This window comes from Carcharodon carcharias, chromosome 1, assembly GCF_017639515.1.
Source record: "Carcharodon carcharias isolate sCarCar2 chromosome 1, sCarCar2.pri, whole genome shotgun sequence".
NCBI lineage: Eukaryota > Metazoa > Chordata > Chondrichthyes > Lamniformes > Lamnidae > Carcharodon > Carcharodon carcharias.
The window spans coordinates 124,748,273-124,773,827 of record NC_054467.1 but is presented as its reverse complement, the minus strand read 5'-3'; the positions used below and the strand labels follow the sequence as shown (position 1 = coordinate 124,773,827).

The 25,555-nt window shown below is 41.4% G+C and overlaps 1 protein-coding gene across 3 annotated transcripts in view; it reads right to left on the bottom strand.

Moving 5' to 3' along the window:
• Nucleotides 1–25,555, bottom strand: part of rbpjb (recombination signal binding protein for immunoglobulin kappa J region b) — a 112,646-nt gene that overhangs the window by 69,037 nt on the left and 18,054 nt on the right. For all 3 annotated transcript variants that reach the window (XM_041186003.1, XM_041186020.1, XM_041186010.1), the window contains exons 2-3: nucleotides 7,624–7,662; nucleotides 6,799–6,894 (exon numbers count right to left, since the gene is read on the bottom strand). In XM_041186003.1, the coding sequence (XP_041041937.1) occupies nucleotides 6,799–6,894; nucleotides 7,624–7,662 (135 nt within the window). The remainder of the gene's footprint in view (nucleotides 1–6,798; nucleotides 6,895–7,623; nucleotides 7,663–25,555) is intronic.

Genomic DNA, 25,555 nt, shown 5'->3' with positions numbered 1-25,555 from the left:
AGCTGCTTACTCTCATGAACATCATTTTCGGAAGAGTGAAACACAGTTGTCCCGCTTATTAAAAAAACCTATCTATCCACCACATGACTAACTGCACACGAACTGCTAGAAAACTCAAGGCAGACAATGAATACAGAAACAACCTGCAACATTATCAAACAGAAATCAGTTATAAAATCCTGTGTACTAAACTTCCATGTGCATAATCTTTTGTGTAATAAGGTGCTTCAAAGCGCACGTGTATAGGAAATGGATACCAAGTCAGGAAAAAACAGATTAAGAGGGGAAGCCAGATGCTTAGCAGCAAAGATACGGTCGAGGTTCTTGCAAAAAATTCTAGAAAATAGTACCACAGCATCATAAGGCACTGTCATCGATGGTGTGAAGGTGGGGAGGGAGAAGTTCAAGAGCACAAAGTATGTGGGGAGGGAGAGGTTCAAGAGCGAGGAGTGGAGGGAGAATCCATTGTGCACAAGCTACTTTCAAATCTCAAACAATGGGAGCTCTACCAAGGGGGTGACGGGGTGGGAAACCGTTATAGTTGTGCATTAAAGATGATGATAAGTGAACAATTAAGCAAGTTACCAACAGGCATGTCATAACAAGTAGGGTCAGTGGGGAGGCATTCAGAAATTTGACAGCAAAGGTCTAAGAAACTTGGCAGAAAGCTTTTTCCGTGAACAGATGGTAAAAATGCAATTTGAAGAGGATAGGGAATGTTGATGGTTATTGAGATGAGTAAATACTCAGACAATATTGGCGTAGAGAGGCTGCATGAGATGGTGAAATCCAAGGATTATCAGCAACATGGGCAAGCAAACAAATTTGGAGGATGAGACAGCGAGGATAAAATGGAGGTGAAATACCAAATGGTGCAAGACAAAGAAAGGAGAGTTACCATAAGCCACACATTCCAAAGGGGAAAGAGAAACGTGGAGGAAGGGGGTTGTAGTCACTAAAAAGTACTTCAAATGAAACGTAATGAAGTTATTGTGATGTGCATAGAATACAGAGCACATGAACAAGGCTGATATGGACCTCAACTGGTCCAGACCAACGTTCAGGCTCTAATAAAGCCTCATTCCAACCATCTTCACCTAACCATATTAGCATATCATTCTATTCCTCTTGCATTCATGTATTTATTTAGTACTTAAAATGCTGGAAGAAGCACTTGAAGAGCGGGGACACAATTACCACCACATAGAAGAGCGGGCACACAGAGGACCTGGAAGCAGTAACCACCACCTAAAAGATTGGGCAAAAAGAGGGCCCATGGGCAGTAACCACCACCTAGAGGAGTTATCCAATCCAGTCCAGTCTGTGGCACCAGAGTGGAGCAGCCGCATTCTGTGAGAAACCAAAGTGTGACATCACAGGAAAACAGTTAAGTGATTGGTTGGTGAATGTTTTGCTCGTTTATCTTCAAAAATCATGCAATTTATTAGTTAATTGTATGTGTTATCACTTGTAAGGTTTATAAGCAGTAGAAAAGGTTATTGGAAGTGGCAGTGTTTATTAATTATAAATAAATTAACATATAATAAAGATGGCAAGGCAGGTGATATGTTGCAACTGCAGAATGTAGGAGTTCCTGGACACCAGGGTGATCTAGAGCATACACGTCTGCACTATGTCTGTGGCTTGAGGAGCTTTGGCTCAGAGTCATTGAGCTGGAGGCCGAACTGCAGCCACTGATGCATCAGAGAGGGGTACGGTTACGTGGACACTTTGTACCAGGAGGCAGTTACATTCCTTAGGGTCTTCTGATTTTGTCAGTCCTTAGGATAGGGTCTTCTGATTTTGTCAGTGGTCAGGGGCAGGAGACTAAGACTGCAAGTGAGGTAGGTATAGGAACCCATAGGTAGAGGTGAGGAGACTCAGCCTTTGCAATTGTCCAACAGGTTCAAGGTTGTTGCACCCTGTATGGATCAAAATGGTGGCTACAGGGTGGATGAGCAAACTGACCATGGCACCAGGATGACATTCAAGGGCGGGGGAGTTCATAGAAATGTAGTTGAGGACAGTATGGTTGGGGGGGGATAGACAGAGTTCTCTGCAGCCAAGAGCAGGAATCCAGTCAGCTGTGTTGCCTGCCTTACGCCAGAGTTCAGGACATCTGCTCTGGGCTGCAGAAGAACTTGCAATGGGAGGAGGAGGATCCAGGTCATGGTCCACATAGGTACCAACAACATAGGCAGAACAAGGATAGAGGTTCTGCCGAGAGAGTATGAGCAGCTAGGAGCTAAATTAAAAAGTACTGGGGAAAATGGGAGCCATACCGTTGAGATGGTCTTCACCTGATCCGTGCTGGCAAGCTATATAGCTTGCGTGATAGAGAGGGCTTTAAACTAAATAGCGGGGGCAAGGAGTTAAGTTTGGGAAGATGTGATAAATTAAATAGAGAAGACAAGGCGGGAATAAGGGAAATGATGATCAGAGCTTGACAGGAAGGGACAGAGTGTACAAACCTAAGAGCGCACAAACTTAAGAGTGCTCCAGCAGATAAGACTAGAGGTTACAAAAATAGTAAGAAGACAGAACTAAAGGCTCTGTTTCTGAATGCATGTGGCATTCTTATCAACACAGATGAACTAACAATACAAAGAGAAATAACTATGTATGATTTGATAGCCATTGCAAAAACGTGGCGGCAGGATGACAAAGATTGGGACCTGAAAATTCAAGGGTGCATGACATTTAGGAAGGCTAGGGAGCTGGGAAAAGTTGGAGGGGTAGCTCTGTTAATTAAGGATGACACGAGTACAATACAGAGAGATGACCTTGGTTCTAGAGATCAAGATGTAGACCTAGTTTGGGTACAGCTAAGCAATAATAAATAAGTTACCTGTGGGAGTGGATTCCAGGCCCACTCATAGTAACCACACTGTAGAATGGGACACACAGGAAGAAATAATGGGAACTTAAGAGAAAAGTAGGGCGATGCTCATGGGTGATTTCAATCTATGTATCGTTTGGACGAATCAGATTGGCAAAGATAGCCTGGACGATGAGTTCATAGTGTTTGCAGGACAGGTTCTTGAAGCAGCATGTTTCAGCAGTAACCAGAGAGTAGACTATACTAGATTTAATAATGTGCAATGACACACGATTGATTAATGACCTCAGTGAAGACACCCCCTAGGTAGCAGTTATCATAATATGATTGAATTTCACCTTCAGTTTGAGGGAAAGTAGTGGATCTAAGACAAATGTTTTAAACTTAAATAACAGCAATTATAAGAGCACGAAGGCAGAGCTGGCTAAAGTGAACTGGGAAATTAGATTAAGGGATAGGTCAATAGGGATGCAGCGGCAGACATTTAAGGAGATATTTCAGAATGTTCAGAAAAGATACATTCCATTGAGAAAGGAGGACTCAAAGGGAAGGCATGACATCCATAGTTAACAAAAATAGTTAAAGATAGTGTCAAATTGAAAAAATAATTCAGCAAAGGTTTGCGGCAGGTCAGAAAATTGAACAGAATATGAAGGACAGCAAAGAATGACTAAAAGATTAATAAGAGGGAGAAATTAGAGTGCGAGCAATGCTAGCTAGAAATGTAATCAGATAAAGAGTTTCTATAGGTATTTAAGAAGGGAAAAAGTAAAGGAAGCATTGATCCTTTAGAGAATGATAAGGAATTGGCAGATGAATTGATCAGATATTTTGTGCCTGTCTTTACTGTAAAGGATACAAGTGAGATCCCAGAAATAACTGTGAATCAAATGGTGAAAGGGAGAAACTTAAAACAATTACAGACACCAGGGAAAGGGTACTGAGAAAATTATTACAACTAAAAGGTGACAAGTCCCCAGGTCCTGATGGACTTCATCCTAGGGTCTTAAAAGAAGTGATTGCTGAGGTAGTAGATGCATTGGCTTTAATTTTCCAAAATTCCCTAGATTCTGGAAAGATTCCATCAAATTGAAAAATAGCAAATGTGATTCCTCTATTCAAGAAGGAAAGAAACAGAAGGCAGGAAATTACAGGCCAGTTATTTTAACATCTGTAACTGGGAAATCACTGAAATCTATTATTAAGGAGATTATAGAGGGGTACTTAGAAAATCTCAATGTAATCTGGGACAGTCAACATGGTTTTGTGGAAGGAAAATCATGTTTGACTAGTTCATTGGAGTTCTTTGAGGAAGTAACGAGCAATATGGATAAAGGCGAACTTGTGGATGTCTTAGATCTTAAGATTAAATCTTAGATTTCCAAGAGGCATTCGACAAGGTGCCACATTAAAGAAAGAACTAATGGTATAGGGAGTAACATATTAGCATGGATACAGGGTTGGTTAGCCAACAGGAAACAGAGTAGGCATAAATGGGTCATTTTCAAGTTGGTGAGATGTGACAAGTGGAGTGCCACAGAGTGCTGGGATCTCAACTAATTACATTTTATATCAATGACTTGGATGAAGGGTTGCTAAATTTGATGATACAAAGATATGCAGGAAATTTGTGAAGAGGACAACTGGGGTTTGCCAAGGGACATAGTTAGGTTAAGTGAGTGGGCAAACATTTGTCAGGTGAAGTATAACGTGGGAAGATGTGAACTTGCGTACTTTGGCAGGGAGAATAGAAAAACTGCATATTATTTAAATAGAAAGAGACTGTAGAACAATGAGGTACAGAGGGATCTGAGTGTCCTGGTACATGAATCAGGAAAAAGTTAGTATGCAGGTACAGCAAATGATTAAGGTGGTAAATTGAATGTTGTCATTTATTGCAAGGGGAATGAAACAAAAAAGTAGGGGTGTTTTGCTATAGTTGTACAGGGCATTGGTAGGACCAGATCTAGAATATTGTGTACAGTTTTAGTCTCCTTATTTAAGAAAGGATATAAACACATCAGAAGCAGTTCCGAGAAGATTCACTTGATTGGTATCTGGGATGGGGGTGTTACCTTATAAGGAAAGTTTGGACAGGCTGCACCTGTTTTCATTGGAGTTTAGAAGATTGAGAGGTGATCTTATTGAAACATATAAAGATCCTGAGGGGACTTGACAGGATGGATGCTGAAAGAATGTTTTCCATGTGGGAGAGACTAGAAATAGGGAACACAGTTTAAAAATAAGGGGTCTCCCATTTAAGACTGAGACGAAAAGAAAATTTTTTCTGAGAGTCATGAATATTTGGAACTCTCTTCTCCGGAGAATGGTGGAGGCAGGGTCAATAAATACTTTTAAGGCAGAGGTAGATAGATCCTTCACTAACAAGGCAGTCAAAAGGTTTTGGGAGTTGGCGGAATGTGGAATTGAGGCCACAATCAGATCAGTCATGATCTTATTGAATGGCAGAGCAGGCTCGGGGGGTCGAATGGCTACTTCTGCTCCTAATTCATACATTCAAATGAAGGAGAAGAGGTTGCCTGAGGAATGACAACAGAAAAAGCAGCCAAAGTGTGAATTGGAAATAAGGGTCTTGCCACTAAAATTATAGTCTAGATGGGTCAGGTGATGAACAAAGCATAGCCAGGTGGGGTGGTTTTAGTAAGAGGGTACATTTGTCAATGCCCATGAGCCATGTCTGCTCAGTGCTAGGATGTTAATATAGCCATCTACACAAAGGTCATGAATGTCAAGAAACTTGCTAGCAAATGAACAAATATCATAGAGAGAAATATGAGATCGTACATCTGCTCGTGGAAACCAGGAGCAAGGAAGAGTTATGATGGGAGAGGAAGGAATATACGAGATAAAACGGTCAATGAATGTGGAGGATGGTGCAGTTCTTGCTCATAGTTAGTCAGCAATGGGATAGTCTTAGGGCTACAGAAGAGAAAACAATTATAGACCAAAGGCCATGAGGCAGTAGTGGACAGTGAGGTTTTAAAATTATAATATCACTCAAAAACTGAACACTAAATTCTAACTTCACTTCAGAATAAACTGCAAAACTCCAACTTTCAGACAGAAATTCATAACCTTATTTTGTATTTTTTCTAATGCTGCTCAAGTAAATACGCCAAATATCATTTTAAGGTAATACCCAAATTTAATATTTACCTGCAAGCAGCTTAAAAGTGTAACAATACTTACAAATACGGGTCTGCAGAATGGAACCAAACAAGCCAAGCACCATATGAATACATGGGATAATTGCACAAAAGGCTAAATGTTTTCACATTAGATGCATGACAAATCAAGTGCAAATTGTGCTAGTTTTGAGGGGAATTTTCTCCCCCTCAAGTTTTGGTTCAAGCTCATTTGTCTATCACCAAACAAAATCTGTGAACCAGTGCAATTGGGCAGCATTAAAAAAATTCAGTGGTAACGTAATATCTGGACCCTAACTTCAGATCCTCATGGCCCAGCATATTCCTCACCCTACCATTACCATCGAGGTAGGGGAGCCACCCTATTTCAATTAGTGTAGGAAAGCATGCCAGGAGTAGCATCAGGCAAACCTAAATATGAGATGCCAACCTGGTGAAACTACAATACAGGACTCTGTGCATTCTAAACAGCGGCAGCAGTATGCTGAAACATAGCTAAGCTCGGTACTACTTGAAAAAGCAAGGTGCTCTCCAACTGCGATTACTACAAACACAGGTTATCGCACCATTGAATTATTTGCTGTTTGTGGGACCTCAAGTGTGAAATTGGCTGTTTACTGACATAAGTGACTGCATTTGAAAAGCAACCAGATAGTTGTAAAGCATTTAGAACCACCTGATGACATCACAATGCAAAATATAAATGCAAGTTCTCCCTTTTCTTCCTAGATGGATAACTTGTACAATTGCAACATGAGTCAAAATGCTCAGTTGAGATCAAAAGCAACTCACCTTTTTTCATTTCCATAAGATTTCTGTGCAACCTTAGCATGTAGAATTAGTACGGTTTGATCACCACGCTCCTTAAGGTAATTTCGCATTGCTTCCCTAAATAAATACAAAAAGTAAGATACAGCGTTTACCATGAGTTTAAATCTGAAGTGTTAAATCTTCACAATAGGATTTTGTGGGTTGTGAAAATAGGTGGTGTGCTTAAAAATTGCTTTACCACTTATATAAAGGCTATAAATGTGACATCAGTTTTTAAACAACAATGGTTTTATTCTAAAAGACTTCAAATACCTCTGAAATTGCTGTGAAAGAGATTAATTATGGAATATGGCAATTTCAGAGGTCACAAATCAACACAGTGCTGTTAATCAGATAATTTATTACTCAAATCAGTGTACTGGGTAACAAACAGAAATCAATTTTAATAGGCAGCATTTATGAACTCATTCTTCAAATATGTCAAACTATTTTATGAAGTACCATACTGTACACCAAATAACTTCATGCCCATACAATGTAAGTAAAGGCTGCAAGAAAGAATGCGCTAAAATATCAATGGGAAAAGTTAACTTTCATTAGTTAGTATGTCAACTTACTTCTATGGGCTTCATACAATTTTTACCACAGAAAACGTAGATCGAGTATAACTGGTTCCAGTATGAAACACTTATTATTCTTGTAGTTCTTTCCTAGGTGTTTTAAATGGTAAAAAATGTTCCATATTTTGTTGCAACACATTAATTAAATTGCACAGCAGTCTGTGACACTTTTATCTCAACCGAAATTGGAGCCAAGTGCGAAGCACCAGATGTGATGGAATCTTACCTGGTAAGGCGTTTGGGTTGAGGTCGCTCCCCAAACTTCCTGCAAAGCAAACAATAAAAAGTACAGGTGGGCATGAAAGATTGTAAATCCAAATTTCAAAAGTTGTACATTATTTGCCTCCTGGAACCCTTCCCTGCACCAGGTGCACTCCACCAAGTGCAGAACATATAAATCATATCTTCTATCACCAAGAACCAATGTCAAATTTTAACAACCTAATTTTACCAAAATTTCCTCTTAACTTCATGTCCCAACCTTCCATGGTCACATGTCTGGTAGAGCCCATAGCTGCAGAGAATCTGAGCTCAATAAACACCATTCATTGCTCAAGCAACCAGGTGATCCACTTGAATTGCAAACTGAAATACCACTTTGTACAAAATACCACTTTATGCATGTTTCACTACATTACTGTGCTAACAAGATGTATACAGTATACAAACACTAGCAAAATATAATAACATGTCAATACTTGCCAAATCATCAGTAATTTATTGCTATAAGTAGATAGGCAGCCTCGAACTGCAAAGTAATCACAGGTTATGTAGAATAAGAGAGGGGCAGGCTCAAATCTGTAAGAGACAAATTAACAACTGACGCTACGCTACAGTTGTACAGTGGACAGGACCCTATCTGGAGTACTGCGTTTTGGGCATCACATCTCAAAAAGAGTCATAGCTATGGATCAAAAATGGGTGAATGGAGTTCAGGTAACGATCAGCCATGATCTAATTAAATATTGAAACAGCTGGAGGGACTAATTAGCCTACTATTTCTTTTTCTTAGTCCCTTTCCTGTGAAGTCAGGGAAGTCTTCATGCAAGGAGTGATCAAACATGGAATAGGTTCTAAGGTAATGGATGCAAAAATCTTGAATTATTCAACAGTTGGATATTATGACATCAAGATAGATAAAAAGAGAGGTTGGCAACAGCCCATTTTAACTCAGCTTTGGCTCGGTTGTATACACTTGGCTTGAGCTGTGAGATTGGAGGTTCAAATCCTAAAGATTTAAGCAAATAACCTGGTCTGTCATTTCAATGCCCTATCGAGGGAGTGTTGCACTGTTAGATGGGCCAACTTTCAGAAGTGATGTTAAAACTAGGGCCACATCTTCCCTCTGAACTGCTCTTGTAGATGGTCGACAGGCTTTGAGGAGTTATGCGCCACGGAATTCCCAGGCTCTGACCTGCTCTTGTAGCCACACCATTTATATGGCTAGTCCAGTTCAGTTTCTGGTCAATGGTAACCTCCAGAATGTTGATAGTGGGGGATTCAGTGATGACAAGACTCTCTCTTGTTGGAGATTATCATTGCCTGGCACTTGTGTGGCGCAAATGTTACTTGCCACCTGTCAGCCCAAGCCTGGATATTGTCCAGGTCTTGCTGCATTTGACACAGAGTGCTTCGATATCTGAGTTGCTACTGACGTCCCCACTTCTGATCTTATGACGGAGGGAGGGTCACTGATGAAGCAGCTGAAGATGTTTGGGTCAAGGATACTACCCCGAGGAACTCCTGCAGTGCTGTCCTGGGACTGAGATGATTGATCTCCAACAACCACAACCATCTTCCTTTATGCTAGTTATGACTCCAACCAGTGAAGTTTCCCGTGATTCCCATCAACTTCAGTTTTGCTCCTTGATGCCACACTCAGTCAAATGCTGCCTTGATGTCACTTTCACTGCACCTCCCATGCGGAATCTAACCTCTAATGCAGAATCCTAAACCCCACTGTAATTCTCCCACAGGCAAAGTAAGGCCCCTGATGTTCAAGCCAAGGAAAAATTTGGCTCAGCTACCTTGCAACCATGTTTCTGTAATGGCAATTGAATCAAAACCATTTACCTCTTTTTGTGCCATGACTTCATCTGTCTTATTGTAGGTGCTTCATGCATTCAGATAAAGAGTGCTTAATTTCATTTTACTTTTAGTCCCTGTAATGACCTTATTCGCGGATGTACAATTTATGAAAAACTCTATCCCTTCCTATCCCACTCACTTGTCTTCACTGTTGTACTGTACCGGAGATCTTGATTTGGGACAGGTACTCCTGCTTCATGTCCAAGTTTTGTCCTTAACACCTTTGGCTTCCAGCTTAAGTGAGACATTAGACTGAAAGCTTCACCAAAATAACTAAGTGATTTTCCTGTGATCATTACAAAATTCTGCAGTGTAATAAAGCGTAGATCCAGCTTGTACCTGACTGAACGTTTGCAGTTTAATAGTTTATTTACTGATTTGAAAATTTCAATATAAAGCCCTACATCACGCAATCAAAGCAGAAAATGCTAGAAAAACACAGCAGGTCTGGCAATATCTGTGGAGAGAGGAACAGAGTTAACGTTTTGAGTCTAATTGAACTCTTCAGAGCTAAAGAGAAATAGAAATGCGATGGATTTTACACTGTTTAAGAGAGGGTGCAGCAGGTGGAGCAAGATAGATGTTCAGTGGCAGGTGGGAGCAGAGGAAAAATTTGAACAATATTTCATGGACACAGGACAAAGGGAGTGTTAATGGTAGTGCTAAAGACTGAAGAAGGTGCTGATAGTGGCACAAAGCTAAGATAGCAGAATGTGCTCATAGCGGAACAAGGGTCAGCGCTCTGTGAAAGAACTACATAAAAACAAGTGGCAGATGGCCGTTTTTTTGGGGGTGGGGTGGGGAAAAAGATAAAAAGGTAATTAAAAATGAATAAGTAAATTTTTAAAATTTGATTTAAAAAAGGGGTAATGATGGAGGACAGTGTTCATGGTTTGAAATTATTGAACGCTCTGTTAAGTCTGGAAAGTTGTAAAGTGCCTAACTGGGAGTTTGTGTTCGGCTTCTCTGGAACATCGCAGCAAGCCAAGGATGAACATGTGGGCATGAGAGCAGGATGGTGCGTCGAAATGGCAAGCGACAGGAAGCTCTGGGTCATGCTTGCAGATTGAGCGAAGGTGTTCTGCAAAGCAGTCACTCAGTCTACGCTTAGTCTCCCCAATTTAGGATTGGGAGCGGCGAATACAGTGGACCAAACTGAAGGAGGTGCAAATGAAATGCTGCTTCACCTGAAAGGAGTGTTTGGGGCCTTGGACAGTAAGGAAAGAGGAGGTGAAGGGGCACTTGGTGTACTTTCTGCGATTGCATGGGAAGCTGCTGTGGGAGGGGGGATGAGGTGTTGGGGGTGATGGAGGCATGGACCAGGGTGTCAGGGAGGAACAGTCCCTACAGAATGCCGACAATGAAGGGAGGATGTGTTTGGTGGTAGCATCGTGCTGAATTGGTGGAAAATGATCCTTTGAATGCAGAGATTGTGGAATGAAAAGCGAGGTGGTCCCCCTTGACCTTATCATGGTTCTGGGAGGGAGGGGAGGGGTGAGGGCAGAGGTGCGGGAGATGGGTTGGACACGGTTGAGGGTCCTGTCAATCACAGTGGCGGGGTGAACCCTCGGTTAAGGAAAAAGGAAGGCATGTCAGTAGCCCCGTTTTGGAAGGTAGCATCATTGGAACAGATGCAATGGAGGCGGAGGATGGGAGAATGGGATGGAGCCCTTACAGGAAGTAGGGTGTGAGGAGCTGTAGTCGAGGTACCTGTGGGAATTGGTGGGCTTGTAATTAACATGGGTAGACAGTCTATCACCAGAAATGGCGACGGAGAGGTCAAGGAAGGGATGTGTTGGAGATGCATTACATGATGCACGTTCGTTTCATATCACATTTATAGAGATTCATGCCAAAAGACAGAAATGCTCTGCAGGGAGCCGGCTGGACTTAATGGGTCGAATTACCTCCCTCTGTGCTGTAAATCACACTATTTAACAAGGGTAGAAAGCTATAGTTTGGCTTAACTGGTCTTTTTTTTAAACCAGTTAAAAAAGACTGAACATCGCCTCAGATGGCCTGAGCCTGCTAGTGCTTGATTTGTCACACTGCCAGAAACTCACCCGGCATAACATTATTTCCAACTTACACTATACTGAAGTACCTCCCATATTATTACCCATTCCCTAAAGAAAACGAGGAATGAAGACACAGCCGTAGGGCATCACAATAACTGGGATTATATCTCAATTCAGTAAACTAAAATGATCAGAGTACGTATGCAGTTAGAAAATTATTTTGATTTCTTATATACTGTATGAAAAATAGATTCCTCCTAAAATATTAAGCGGTGTTAGCACAAACCTTCCAGGATTGTACTCAACAATTAGATGCTAAGTAAATATGGCATATTTGAGAATAACTACAACATTAACAAAACTTAGTGCAGAGGAATAATGTTGCCCAAATATGCCACATTTTGGCTTTTTCTCGGGTTCGTTATTTTGTTCTCCAACATTAGGCTGATGCATCAGTGTGCTACACCATGAAGTCACAGAAGACAGATTTCTGGAGCTATCCTTCTTTAATGGCGTATAAAGAAAGGTGAAAAGAACAGAACAGAAATAAGTAATCTAAGCTATACATGAACCTCCAAGCGATTGATTATAGAATGATGCTGACAGACTTACTGATGCACAAAACTAATCAAGAAATAAAAGTGCTTCCTCCTTTCCTTATTACAATCCACCTCTCCACCAATACTTAACCAAATGGCAAAATAGTTAGGGGGTGCAACCTATCAAACAAACTCCTTTCAGAAAATTATTAATTCAAACGAGTTTACAAGCGTTTCATGTTTAGCCAATTAAACTGGTCAAACCTCTTGTATTTCCCCTTGGGATGGTAAAAGATTTTATAAATCTATTGTGTTTGTAAGATGAACATTTCCTAATCTGTGTTTGAAGAATCAATACAAAGATTTCAGAGCAGCTCTGAAGTGCAAAATTCTTGTTCAAGGTAGTACCAAGAGTCACAAATTACTGAGCTGAAGTTTGGACAATTCAATTATGCAACCATAAAATCTAGGATAAACCATTTATTTAAGCTTAAATCATAAATTTAAAGCACAAATGGGATCCAGTCTGTCTGTGCTGGCTGAAAAAGAGCCATCCAGCCAAATCCCACTTTCCAGCTTTTGGTCAATAACCTGGTAAGCTATGGCACTATAAGTGTATAGTCAAGTACTTTTCCTTCGAACAGAGCAGCCAAGTACTTTTTAAATGTGGTGAGGATTTCTGCCTTTACCACTTTTTCAGGTAGCAAATTCCAGACCCCCACCACCAGCCTGTGTGTGAAAGAATTTCACATTAATTACCCTCTAATCCTTCTGCCTATTACTTCAAATCTATGCCCCCAGTCTCTCTCACATTCCACCTTCACAATGCCAGCGCTAAGAGGAAACTGAACATCACCCCAGATGGCCAGAGACTGAAGTACGATCCCCTTCCTGTTTATCTCGGCATCACCCTTGACAAAACTCTCACATACCGAGTGCACCTACTTGCTCAAGACTGGAAAAAATAATTAAAACCCACAATAACCTTCTCAGTAAACTGGCTGGTACCGCACACCAATCTGCACACACCAAATTTCGAGGTGCAACTGAACTCAACAATGCTCATCACAGGTACTCTTTGACCAACTCACCTCCCCTGGTTCCCAGCCCTGAGGGACACTGCCCCCCAGTTACCCCTCCACATCAGAAGGCTAACTGTAACAGGCGAGCTGCTGGAGATGGCCTACTCCTACTATGGTGGCATTGTTGTAACATCACTGGACTAGTAATCCAGAGGCTCAGGCAAATTCTCTGGGCACATGGGCTCAAATCCCACCATGTCAGCTGCTGGAATTTAAACTCAATAAATAAAAGTTGGAATTAAAAGCTAATCTTAGTGATGGTGACCATGAAACTACCATTAATTGTTGTAAAAACCCATCTGGTTCACCAATGTCCTTCGGGCAAGAGAATTTGCCATCCTTACCCAGTCTTGCCTACATGTGACTCCAGATCCATAGCAATGCGGTTGACTCTTAACTGCCTTCTGAAATGGCTCAACAAGGCACTTAGTTCAAGGGCAATTAAGGATAGGTAACAAATGCCGGCCTTGCCAGAAACGCCCACACCCCATGAAAGAATTTTAAAAACTCAAGCTTTATTCAAGGACCTCCTTATACACCAGCAGTACTCCTTCCCTCACACCATCCCACATGGTTAAACCCAACACACTGAGGAGTTAACAACTGATGACCTATGACAGGAGAAAACATCCACCAGAAACCACTCTCTCATCATAGATCCTACTGCTGTCCACCCAGCATTGTGGAGTTCAGTTGTACCTCTAAATTTGGTGCATGCAGATTGGTACCATACTGATGTGCAGTATTCTGCAGTTGACTACGCGATGTACCAGGCGCAGAGGTCCTTAGTATCTTGGCCTGTGATCCCCATGTGGTACCAGTCAGTTTAATTCTTTTCTTCAGTCTTGAGCAGGTAGGTGCTCTCTGCATGTGAGGGTTCTGTCAAGGGTGATGCCTAGATAAACAGGGTGGGGATCATGCTTCAGTCTCTGGCCATCTGGGGTAATATTCAGTTCCCTCTTAGCACTGGCATTGTGAAGGTGGAATGCGACAGCGAGCCTTTTTAAACCATTTCGGAACTGGCCAAGGCCTCCGTGCAACCATCCAACATCAGTGGGATCACCAAGACCATCCAGGCTGCAGCTGTGGTGCAGTCCAAGCAATGACTCACATTATTGAGGAGTGTCCACTGACTGGGCTTTTGAAGGCGGGTTTAAAGAACTCCATCTAGCCAGTGACAAGGCTATCCTTCTTATCCAGTCTATCTTATCCCTCAATTTCATACACCTCAACTATGTCACCCTTCAGTCTGTTTCAAAGAAAGTATATCCAGCCCATCGAATATTTTCTCATAGCTAGAACTTTCCAATCCTGATAGTATCCTCATAAATCTCTTCCAAAATCTCTCTAGTGCAATCATATTCTTCTATGCGGTGACCAGAACTGTATGCAGTACTCTAACTGTGGTCTAACTAGTATTTTATATAGATCTTGCCAAATACTCCTGCTCAGATAATTTGTCCCCTGCTAATAAAGGAAAGTATTCCATATTCCTTTTTGTCTACCCATCCTACTACTTTCTGGGATCTGCAAATGTGTACTCCAAGATGCTTCTGTCCCTCTACAGTTCCCAGTATCCTACCACTTAGTGTGCATTCCTTTGCCCTATCCAAATGAATAGTCTCACACTTGAATTCCATTTGCCACTTTTCTGTCCATCTGACCAGTCAATTGATATCTTCCTGTTTTCTTCACTATCAAACAAACAAGCAATTTTTGTATCATCTGCAAACTTCAGAATTAAACGTAAGAGCCATAATCAAAAGTCACTGACATATACCAAGCCCAGTGACACGCCACCAGAATCTGCCTTCAAGTCACAAGAACAGTCACTGACCATTGCCCTTTGCTTTCTGCAACTGAGCCAATTTCAGATCCAACTTGGCACTTGCCCTTGAATCCCATCAACTTTTATTTTTCCGATCAGTCTGCCACGTGGGACCTTGTCAAAACTCTTGTTAAAATCCACGTAGACTAGATCAAACATGCTACCCTTATTGAATTATGGAGATGTAGCAATGTAATCAAGTTAGTCAGCCATAACCTTCCCTGAACAAATCCATGCAGGATGCCCTCAATTAATCCATGCCTTTCTCAATGAGCATTCAACTAATGAGAATATCCCCCTTGAGATTGCTCACAGGTCATTTAGTATATGAAACACATTTTTAATGTTTACTGCGGTCCTCCAGCAATCTCAACACAATAACAGTAATGCAGGAAATTTACTGAAGCTGTATCAGAATGAACACAGTATTGCATATATTACTGAAACTGAAAAAGCAAAATGCTTCACTGACATATTATCCAATTCAAAAATTACTTAATTCAAACTGTTGAATATTTTTCATTTTAGTTCAAAAACATCATCAGGAATAGATAGCGTCATTGTTGTTTTCAATCACCATTTTACAAAGATTGCTTAAGACAATCATTATTCTTCCTCAAATATTTTATTCTTTTAGTTACATTACATAGAATGATAGTGTGGGTTTGCAGTCCTTGCTAGAGCTCTAATTAAATGTGGTAGTGCACAGGGGAGGTTTCCCCATCATTCAGTCTCTACTGATCAAAACCTTAAACATTCTCTGGATGACGAAACAAACTCCAGTCACAATAGTCAATCTCAGTATCAAAGGGTTGCAAACAATCCATTCCAGTCTGGTGCAGTCTTTTGAACTGCAAAAATTCACTCCAAACACTGAGTTTAGAATTTTTGTTTAATGAAAAAATGTAAACTTATATTTTCTTTTTTTCCCTCCTCACTGCAATTATAAAGAAAATTATGACTTCCGTGATGTTCAGAACTTATTGCCAGGAACTAGAAAACCCAGCCCAGCTGAAGAATTCTTTTCTAGCTGGCTGTCAATATATAATGTTGGGGATTATAATTACACCTAAACAGAGCCAAAATTAGTTTCCACGAAGTGCGCGCACACAGAATTTATCTACAGATGCTGGAAATAGCCCCAAGGCTCAGGTAAAATTGCCAACTCTGGGAAAGAAATGGGAAGGAAGCAGAACAGGAACAAAATTGAAAGCTCAGCATGCAGAAAGGGCAAGAATGTGAAAAACCACAAAGGCAACTGTATAGATAACTGAATGATTTTAGGGGAAATAATCATGTTACCTTTGGTTATTTATACAACAGTAAGTTTATTCAGATCAGAAATAAAAATTAGTATTGCTTTAAAAAAAATAATTTAACAATGGCTGATTAGAATTGCACCTTTCCAATGACTGCATTTCTAAGGAATATTTGCCAATCTACATTTCAGTGCATTAGTATAGTAAACTTGTTTATTTGAAACAATGGGGGAAAACAACCTGATATCTTTGTTTCCTAGAAATTTAACTTCCAATGGACAATATCAAATGCTTTCAACTTTTTAGATAGATAAGCCATATTGGGACATCAGACTTGAGATCTCAAGTAACTTTGAAAGATAAACTTTGAACAAGCCATTTGTACATTTCTGAGTTTAAATATCTAAAGTTTCGGAAGTTTGTTGCTATGGGTACTGTGTATCAACTGGATAAGCATATTATAGAAAGTAATACGCTGCTGATGCTGAAAATCTAAAGTAAAAACAATGATGGAAACACTCTGGTCACGCAACATTTATAAAAAGAGGAAGGCCCAGTTAAAGTTTTGAGTCTCTGAACCTGTATCAAGACCCAAAGATGTTTGAGATAAACAGCTTGTAAGTCAGAACAGAGCCATGACAAGACAGAAAAAGGGAATGATCTTTGATTCAGTAATCAAATGACAGAAGTGATAATGGCGCAAGATATAAAGAGGCAATTTAGAGAAATTAATAAAACATACAGCCAAAACGTATGAATGCGCTCACCCACATTCCTTCCAGGGCCATGAGAAGGGCCCTCATTGTCCTCACTGTCCCCACATCAACCTCCATATTCGAAGAGCCAACCTCTAACAATTCTGTCACCTGAAACTTGATCTCATCACGAAACACATCCTCCACTCCTGTCCTCTTTTAGCATTTAGTGGGGACATTTCCCTCCCTGCCACCCAGTTCGAGTTTCCCATTACCCCGAACAGCTACTTTGCTTTCCTTGGCACCTTCCCCTGTAAGCACAAGAGAAATACTTATCCTGTGACCTCCTCCCATTACACTGCCAAGGACCCAAACAGTCGTAGTTTTCTCCAAGACTGCACATTGAGAACCAGGCAGAAAATATATAAATGCTGGGCAACTAAGGAGCAAATAATTGTGAATAAAACATAACTGCTAATCAATCCCACATGACTGCATGAAGAAGGATCGAGTGGTTAGCTGCTAAACAGAAAAAGTAATCAAGATGACAAAGGAGAAACAGCATACTGCATCTGAATTCAGAACATTGCCCATGTCATGATTAGGGAAATCTGAATGTTGCAGGAAGGGCAAAAATCAATTTGAAGCAGAGATGTCCGCTATAACAACTACACATATGAAAGATTTCTGCAAGTGCATTTGCTAATAAATCATTACAACTTTGTTTCTCTGTTTACTGGCCTTACCTGATGTCACAGAAAATATTAAACCATATACCAATAAGCTGCTCTAGGTACATTTACTGCAGCTACTTGTTCAAACACACAGTTGTTTCAAAGTTGCCATTCCAACTTGCCTTTTACAATGGCTAGAGATGGTCTGTACAAAGCAATTAGTTCAAACTCTTTTACTGACCAGTACAGATAGACAGAACTGATTCTGTTTATCTTCCTGTCAGTATGGCACTGCCTCCAGAGGCCAAAATGGAAAGTATTTATTTTGGTTACTGTACTGCCTCTGGAGGGAACAATGTTAGCTTATTTACATTGACATCAATAGCAGAATTGTCACTGGTGGAAAAAAATATCAACCTTGAAGCTGAGAGCACCAGATAAACTCTCCCACTATCCTTCAGCTTTCCTCTGTAAGCCTATGTTTATCTGATCACTTGAAACATACAAAAATGTTTACTCCATAATGTACCTACACACAAACCAAGTTCTCCACATGCATTTAACTAGCATGCTACCTTGTACTGAAAGATAACAAGCACATTCCTTGTTTCAGTCCTCTGCTAATGCTACTCTGTTATTGTCGATGCACTAGACCATAAGACCATAAGACATAGAAGCAAAAATTAGGCCGTTTGGCCCATCGAGTCTGCTCCGCCATTCAATCATGGCTGATAAGTTTCTCAACTCCATTCTCCCGCCTTCTCCCCGTAACCTTTGATCCCCTTACCAATCAAGAACCTATCTATTTCAGTCTTAAATACACTCAATGACCTGGCCTCCACAGCCTTCTGTGGCAATGAATTCCATAGATTCACCATCTGGCTAAAGAAGTTTCTCCTCATCTCTGTTCTAAAAGGTCTTCCCTTTACTCTGAGGCTGTGCCGAGTCCTAGTCTCTCCTACTAATGGAAACATCTTCCCCACGTCCAATCTATCCAGGCCTTTCAGTATTCTGTAAATTTCAATCAGATCCCCCCCTCATCCTTCGCAACTCCATCGAGTATAGACCCATAGTCCTCAAACGTTCTTCATATGTTAAGCCTTTCATTCCTGGGATCATTCTCGTGAACCTCCTCTGGACCCTCTCCAGGGCCAGCACATCCTTCCTGAGATACGGGGCCCAAAATTGCTCACAATATTCTAAATGTGGTCTGACCAGAGCCTTATAAAACCTCAGCAGCACATCCCTACTTGTATACTCTAGTCCTCTCAAAATAAGTGCCAACATTGCATTTGCCTTCCTAACTACTGACTCAACCTGCAAATTAACCTTAAGAGAATCCTGGACTAGGACTTACAAGTCCCTTTGCACTCCAGATTTCTGAATTCTCTCCCCATTTAGAAAATAGTCTATGCCTCTATTCTTCCTACCAAAGTGCATGACCTCACACTTCCCCACGTTGTATTCCATCTGCCAATTCTTTGCCCATTCTCCTAACCTGTCCAAATCCTTCTGCAGCCTCCCCACCTCCTCAATACTACCTGTCCCTCCACCTATCTTTGTATCATCTGCAAACTTAGCCAGGATGCCCTCAGTTCCTTCATCTAAATCATTAATGTATAAAGTGAAAAGTTGTGGTCCCAACACTGACCCCTGTGGAACTCCACTAGTGACCGGCCGCCATCCTGAGAAGGAACCCCTTATCCCCACTCTCTGCCTCCTGCCAGACAGCCAATCTTCTATCCTCTTTGCCTCTTACACCATGGGCTCTTATCTTATTGAGCAGCCTCCTGTGCGGCACCTTGTCAAAGGCCTTCTGGAAGTCCAAGTAGATAACATCCATTGGCTCTCCTTTGTCTAACTTATTCGTTACCACCTCAAAGAATTCTAACAGATTTGTCAGGCATGACATCCCCTTGATGAAACCATGCTGACTTTGCCCTGTTTTACCATGCACTTCCAAGTATTCTAATGGACTGTAAAATCTTACCAACGACCGAGGTCAGGCTAATCGGCCTGTAATTTCCCATCTTTTGCCTCACTCCCTTCTTAAACAGGGGGGTTACATTAGCGGTTTTCCAGTCCTCTGGGACCCTCCCTGACTCCAGTGATTCCTGAAAGATCACCACTAATGCCTCCACCATCTCTGCAGCTATCTCCTTCAGAACTCTGGGATGTAATCCATCTGGTCCAGCCAGTGATTTATCCACCTTCAGACCTTTCAGTTTTCCTAGCACCTTCTCCTTGATAATGGCTACCATACTCACCTCTGCCCCCCGACTCTCTTGAACTTTGGGGATGTTACTCGTGTCTTCCACCGTGAAGACTGACACAAAGTACCTATTCAGTTCCTCCTCCGTTTCTTTGTTCCCCACTACTACTTCTCCAGAGTCATTTTCCAGCGGCCCAACGTTCACTTTTGCCTCTCTCTTACCCTTTATATATCTAAAAAAGCTCTTGCAATCTTCTTTTATATTACTGGCTAGTTTACCCTCATATTTTATCTTCTCCCTCCTTATTTCTTTTTTAGTTGTCCTCTGTTGGTCTTTGTAGGCTTCCCAATCCCCTGGTTTCCCACTGCTCTTCGCCACATTTTATGCTTTCTCTTTAGCTTTTATGCTGTCCCTGACTTCCCTTGTCAGCCATGGTTGCCTCATCCTCCCTTTAGTATGCTTCTTCTTCCTAGGGATGAATTTTTGCTGTGTCTCCCAAATTACTCCCAGAAACTCCTGCCATTGCTGTTCCACTGTCTTTCCTGCTAGGCTCATCTCCCAGTCAATTCTGGCCAGTTCCTCCCTCATGCCTCTGTAGTTGCCTTTATTCAACTGTAATACAGTTACATCTGATTCCAGCTTTTTCCTCTCAAATTGCAGGGTAAATTATATCATATTATGGTCACTTCCTCCTACACCTTAAGCTCCCTTATCAAATCTGCCTCATTACACATCACTAAATCTAGAATTGCCTGTTCCCTAGTGGGCTCCACCACAAGCTGCCCCAAAAAGCCATCTTGTAGACATTCCACAAATTCCTTTTCTTGGGATCCACTACCAACATGATTTTCCCAGTCTACCTGCATATTGAAATCCCCCATGATCACTGTAACCTTGCCTTTCTTACACACCTTTTCTATCTCCTGGTGTACCTTGTGCCCCACATCCTGACTACTGTTCGGAGGCCTGTACATAACTCCCATTATGGTTTTTTTACCTTTACGGTTCCTCAACTCTACCCACACAGATTCTACATCATCTGACCCTACGTTGTTTCTTGTTATCGATTTAATTTCATTTCTTACTAACAAAGCAACCCCACCCCCTCTGCCAACCTGCCTATCTTTTCGATAGGATATATATCCTTGGATATTTAGCTCCCAGTCCTGATCCCCTTGCAGCCATGTCTCCATGATGCCCACCACATCATACCTGCCAATTTCAATCTGCGCCACAAGCTCATTTATCTTATTTCGTATACTGCATGCAGTCGGATACAACACCTCCAGTCCTGTATTTCCCGTCCCCTTTCTCATTGACGTCCCTTTATCTGATGTGCTTGAAGTTAGATTCCTAGCCGTTTCCAAACACTCTGTCCTATTGTGTGTTCTGGAGACTTTAATAGCCTCTCCTGGGCTCTCCTTCCTTTTCAGTTTTTTCATAACACTGCAGCAACAAGTTCAACAACACTTCTAGAAGAGCAATGCAAAGTTACTGCTCCATATAGCCCTCAGCTCCCTGTGAAACCTGCTTACAGATATACACATAATTCTGCTCACCAATGTCCAAATCGCAATTAAGTGTTTGTGTGTTTTTTTTATTCATTCACTTGATGTGGGCAAGCATTTATTTCCCCTCCCTAGTTGCCCTTAACGAAGTGGTGGTGAGCTGCCTTCTTGAACTGCTGCAGTTCTGTGTGCTGTAGGTACACCCACAGTGCTGTTAGGGAGGGAGTTCCAGGATTTTGACTCAACGACAGTGAAGGGACGGCAATATATTTCCAAGTCATGATGGTGAGTGACTTGGGGGGGGAACTTCCAGGTGGTGGTGTTCCCATGCATCTGCTGCCCTTTTCCTTCTGGATGGTAGAGGTCGTGGGCTTGGAAGGTGCTGACTAAGGAGCCTTGGTGAGTTGCTGCAGTGTGTCTTGTAAGTGACACACACTGCTGCTACTGTCCATCGGTGGTGGAGGGAGTGAATGTTTGTGGATGTGGTGCCAATCAAGTGGACTGCTTTGTCCTGGATGGTGTCAAGCTTCTTGAGTGTTGTGGGAGCTGCACTCATCCAGGCAAGTGGAGAGTATTCCATCACATTCCTGATTTGTGCCTTGTAGGTGGTGGACAGACTTTGGAGAGTCAACAGGTGAGTTACTCATCGCCCGATTCCTAGCTTCTGATCTGCTCTTGTAGCCAGTGTTTATATGGCTAGTCCAGTTCAATTTCTGGTCAATGGTAACCACCGGGATGTTGATAGTGCGGGATTCAGTGATGGTAATGCCTTTGAACATCAAGGGGCGATGGTTGGATTCTCTCTTGTTGGAGATGGTCACTTGTGTGGCATGAATGTTACTTGCCACCTGTCAGCCCAAACCTGGATATTGTCCAGGCATTTCTGCATTTGGACATGGACCGCTTCAGTACCTAAGTTGTTGCGAATGGTGCTGAACAGCATGCAATCATCAGCAAAGATCCCCACTTCTGACCTTATGATGGAAGGAAAGTCATTAATGAAGCAGCTGAAGATGGTTGGGCCAAGGATACTGCCCTGAGGAACTCCTGCAATGATGTCCTGGAGCTGAGATGACTGACCTCCAACCATTTTCCTTTGTGCTAGGTATGACTCCAACCAGCGGAGAGTTTTCCCCCTGATTCCCATTGACTCAGGTTTTGCTAGGGCTCCTTGATGCCCCACACGGTCAAATGCTGCATTGATGTCAAGGGCAATCACTCTCACCTCACCTCAGGAGTTCAGCTCTTTTGTCCATGTTTGAAGGAAGGCTGTAATGAAGTCAGAAGCTGAGTGGCCTTGGCAGAACCCAAACTGGGCATCAGCGAGCAGGTTATTGCTAAGCAAGTGCCACTTGATAGCACTATTGATGACCCCTTCCATTACTTTACTGATGATCAAGAGTAGACTGATGTGGTGGTAATTGGCCAAGTTGGATTTGTCCTGCTTTTGGTGTACAGGACATACCTGGGCAATTTTCCACATAGTCCGGTAGATGCTAGTGTTGCTGTACTGGAACAGCTTGGCTATGGGTGCAGCAAGTTGTTCTAGTTCTTGCTGAGCAATGCAAAGTTAGTGCTCCACATAGCCGTCAGCTCCCTGTGAAACCTGCTTACAGATATACACATAATTCTGCTCACCCCAATGTCCAAATCACTATTAAGTGTTTGTGGTGAAGTCAAAGGGATGGACAATTCTCAGAAAGTTCCCCATAGGTCCAACTAAGCATGAGAAGTAGCTTTAAATCAACTGTAGCTTACCAAATATGTGGTAAGTCAATTGAACAACTTTACTTACCAGCTGGACTACAGTTTTTCTGATGAAAAACTACTCTTCATATCTCAAGCACAACCACCCACTAATAAGCGTGTGTGCAGCCAGCGGTGACTCGCTAATTTCCTCCTCAAGCAGAGAAGATCCTTCCCTTTATTCTCTTCCTATCCCTCACTTTCCCACTAAGATCATGATCTAACCACATGAAACTGAAAAGGATGAAACTGCGTCTGACCACATTAGCTCATCAATACACTGAACCACAGTTCAAAACATCAGAGGGAGTCCGTATATACAAGTTTGGTTTTAGGGCTGCACAGAACACCGGCCAGAAGTAGCACGCGGTTGGTCTCAGAAAATCAGACATGGCAATGGAATAAAGAAAAAACGCAAAAGATTCCAAAAATCTGAAATAAAAATAGAAAATGCTGGAAACACTCAACAGGCCAGGCAGCATCTGTGGAAAGAAACAATTAACATTTCAGTTCAATGACCTTTCATTAATGGAAAAAGAGAAACCAGGAACTAAGAGATGCTGAATTTATTTGAACACCAAAGTTCTTTTTAAAATTTACTACTGAAGACCTAAAGGCATATAAGAACAGACAGTAATGACGACAAGCATCAGCCTTAGCTCAACGGTAGCACACTAGCCTCTGTGCCAGGTGGTCAGAAATTAAGTCTCACTCATAAAATATGATCTCAGCTAAACTGCTCCCGTCAGGGGGTGAAAAATTAAACCATGACTCCAGCCATCTCATGTGGGTGTAAAAATCACAGTTGACTTTTCAGCAGACTTCTCCCTGTGTCCCAGCCAACACTAAACCCTCAACCAATATCAATACAAAGTTATCTGGTCATTTAATTCATTGCTGTTGTGGGAGCTTGCTATAAACAAATTGGTTGTTGTGCTGCCTGCATTAATGGCAACATTCAAAAGTACATGGAGACATTGTGATCATGAAAGCACTATATGAATACAAGTCTTTTTCATTCCGTTGAACAATTTTGCTGGACCAAAATTGTACTGCTAATCTATATTCAATGCAGAATAGAATGATTTTTCTAATAAAAAATGTATACTTCATTACAAAGCAAGCTCCTAGTCACCTTCCAGTCAAAAATAAAATGTATGAAACCCATTTATTGCCAATCCGTAAGCAGAAAAGAGCAGCACAAGAGAATCTGGGACCATTCGGGTAGAAATCCAGAATACGTTCCACTTACTATGTATCATTCATTACAATAGCTTCTACTTTCAACCCCATTGCCTTGGCTAGTTTTGTATGCAAGTAGAAATAAGAACAACAGGCCAAATTTAGTCTCATAAGCTAGAATTGTTTTGGGAAGTCAAAGCATTTCTTGAAGAGACTGCTTATATTCTTAGTGAAAATCTTTTCTATAAATTACTGATCATTCTTAGATTGTAAAATAAAAATACAGTACCAGCTTTGCCATCACTAAACAGTGCAATTTAGAACTATGACAACACTTTCTGTATAAATTGTACCACAGCCTTTGCGATCTTTTCCATTTGAGATGTTTGAAAGACAAGCTCATCTTTCTGAAATTACAGCATTACTAAGTACATTGGAAGGCCTGTACACAAAATACACAGCCAACCTTGAAACCCAAATATCAGATGCCAATTCTAGTTTGCACTGTGCCCCTCCCACTTAAAATGCCTAGAAATTATTCTGCATAAATGTTTAGGTGACATTTTAACAACTGTCTACAAAACAGATGTCCAAGTACTACTGTGTGAGCACCATCAGAAAAGGGTGGAACCATGAAGCATCTACAATACACTTAAGAACCGAGCACATCAATGCAGAAAGATGCAAATAGAATGAAATGAGTTCACCAGGTATAATTTAATTATGACAGTTTTCTTCCAAAAGTACCTGTTCAGATACCATAGTTATCAGTTCAAATGTAAACATAGTACAAAGCAGTCAAACTAAAGTTCCACCCCTCACCCACAAATAATGGTCATATTTTTGCCAACAGAAACCATTTAATTTCTAGAAAGGAGTTTTAAAAATTAGCATGTATACTGAAAGTTTACAGAAACAGCACTGGTATTATGGTGTTTTGGTAGAATCCTGATCAAATAAAAAGGTAAACCAAACCAAACAGAAGCACATATTCATCTTATGTTTAAAATGATGAGAAACACATTTAAGCAGATCTAACTATATATCAGCATCACAAAAACAGAATTACCTGGAAAAACTCAGCAGGTCTGGCAGCATCGGCGGAGAAGAAAAGAGTTGACGTTTCGAGTCCTCATGACCCTTCGACAGAACTTGAGTTCGAGTCCAGGAAAGAGCTGAAATATAAGCTGGTTTAAGGTGTGTGTGTGGGGGGCGGAGAGATAGAGAGACAGAGAGGTGGAGGGGGTTGGTGTGGTTGTAGCGACAAACAAGCAGTGATAGAAGCAGAATATCAAAAGATGTCAACAACAATAGTACAATAGAACA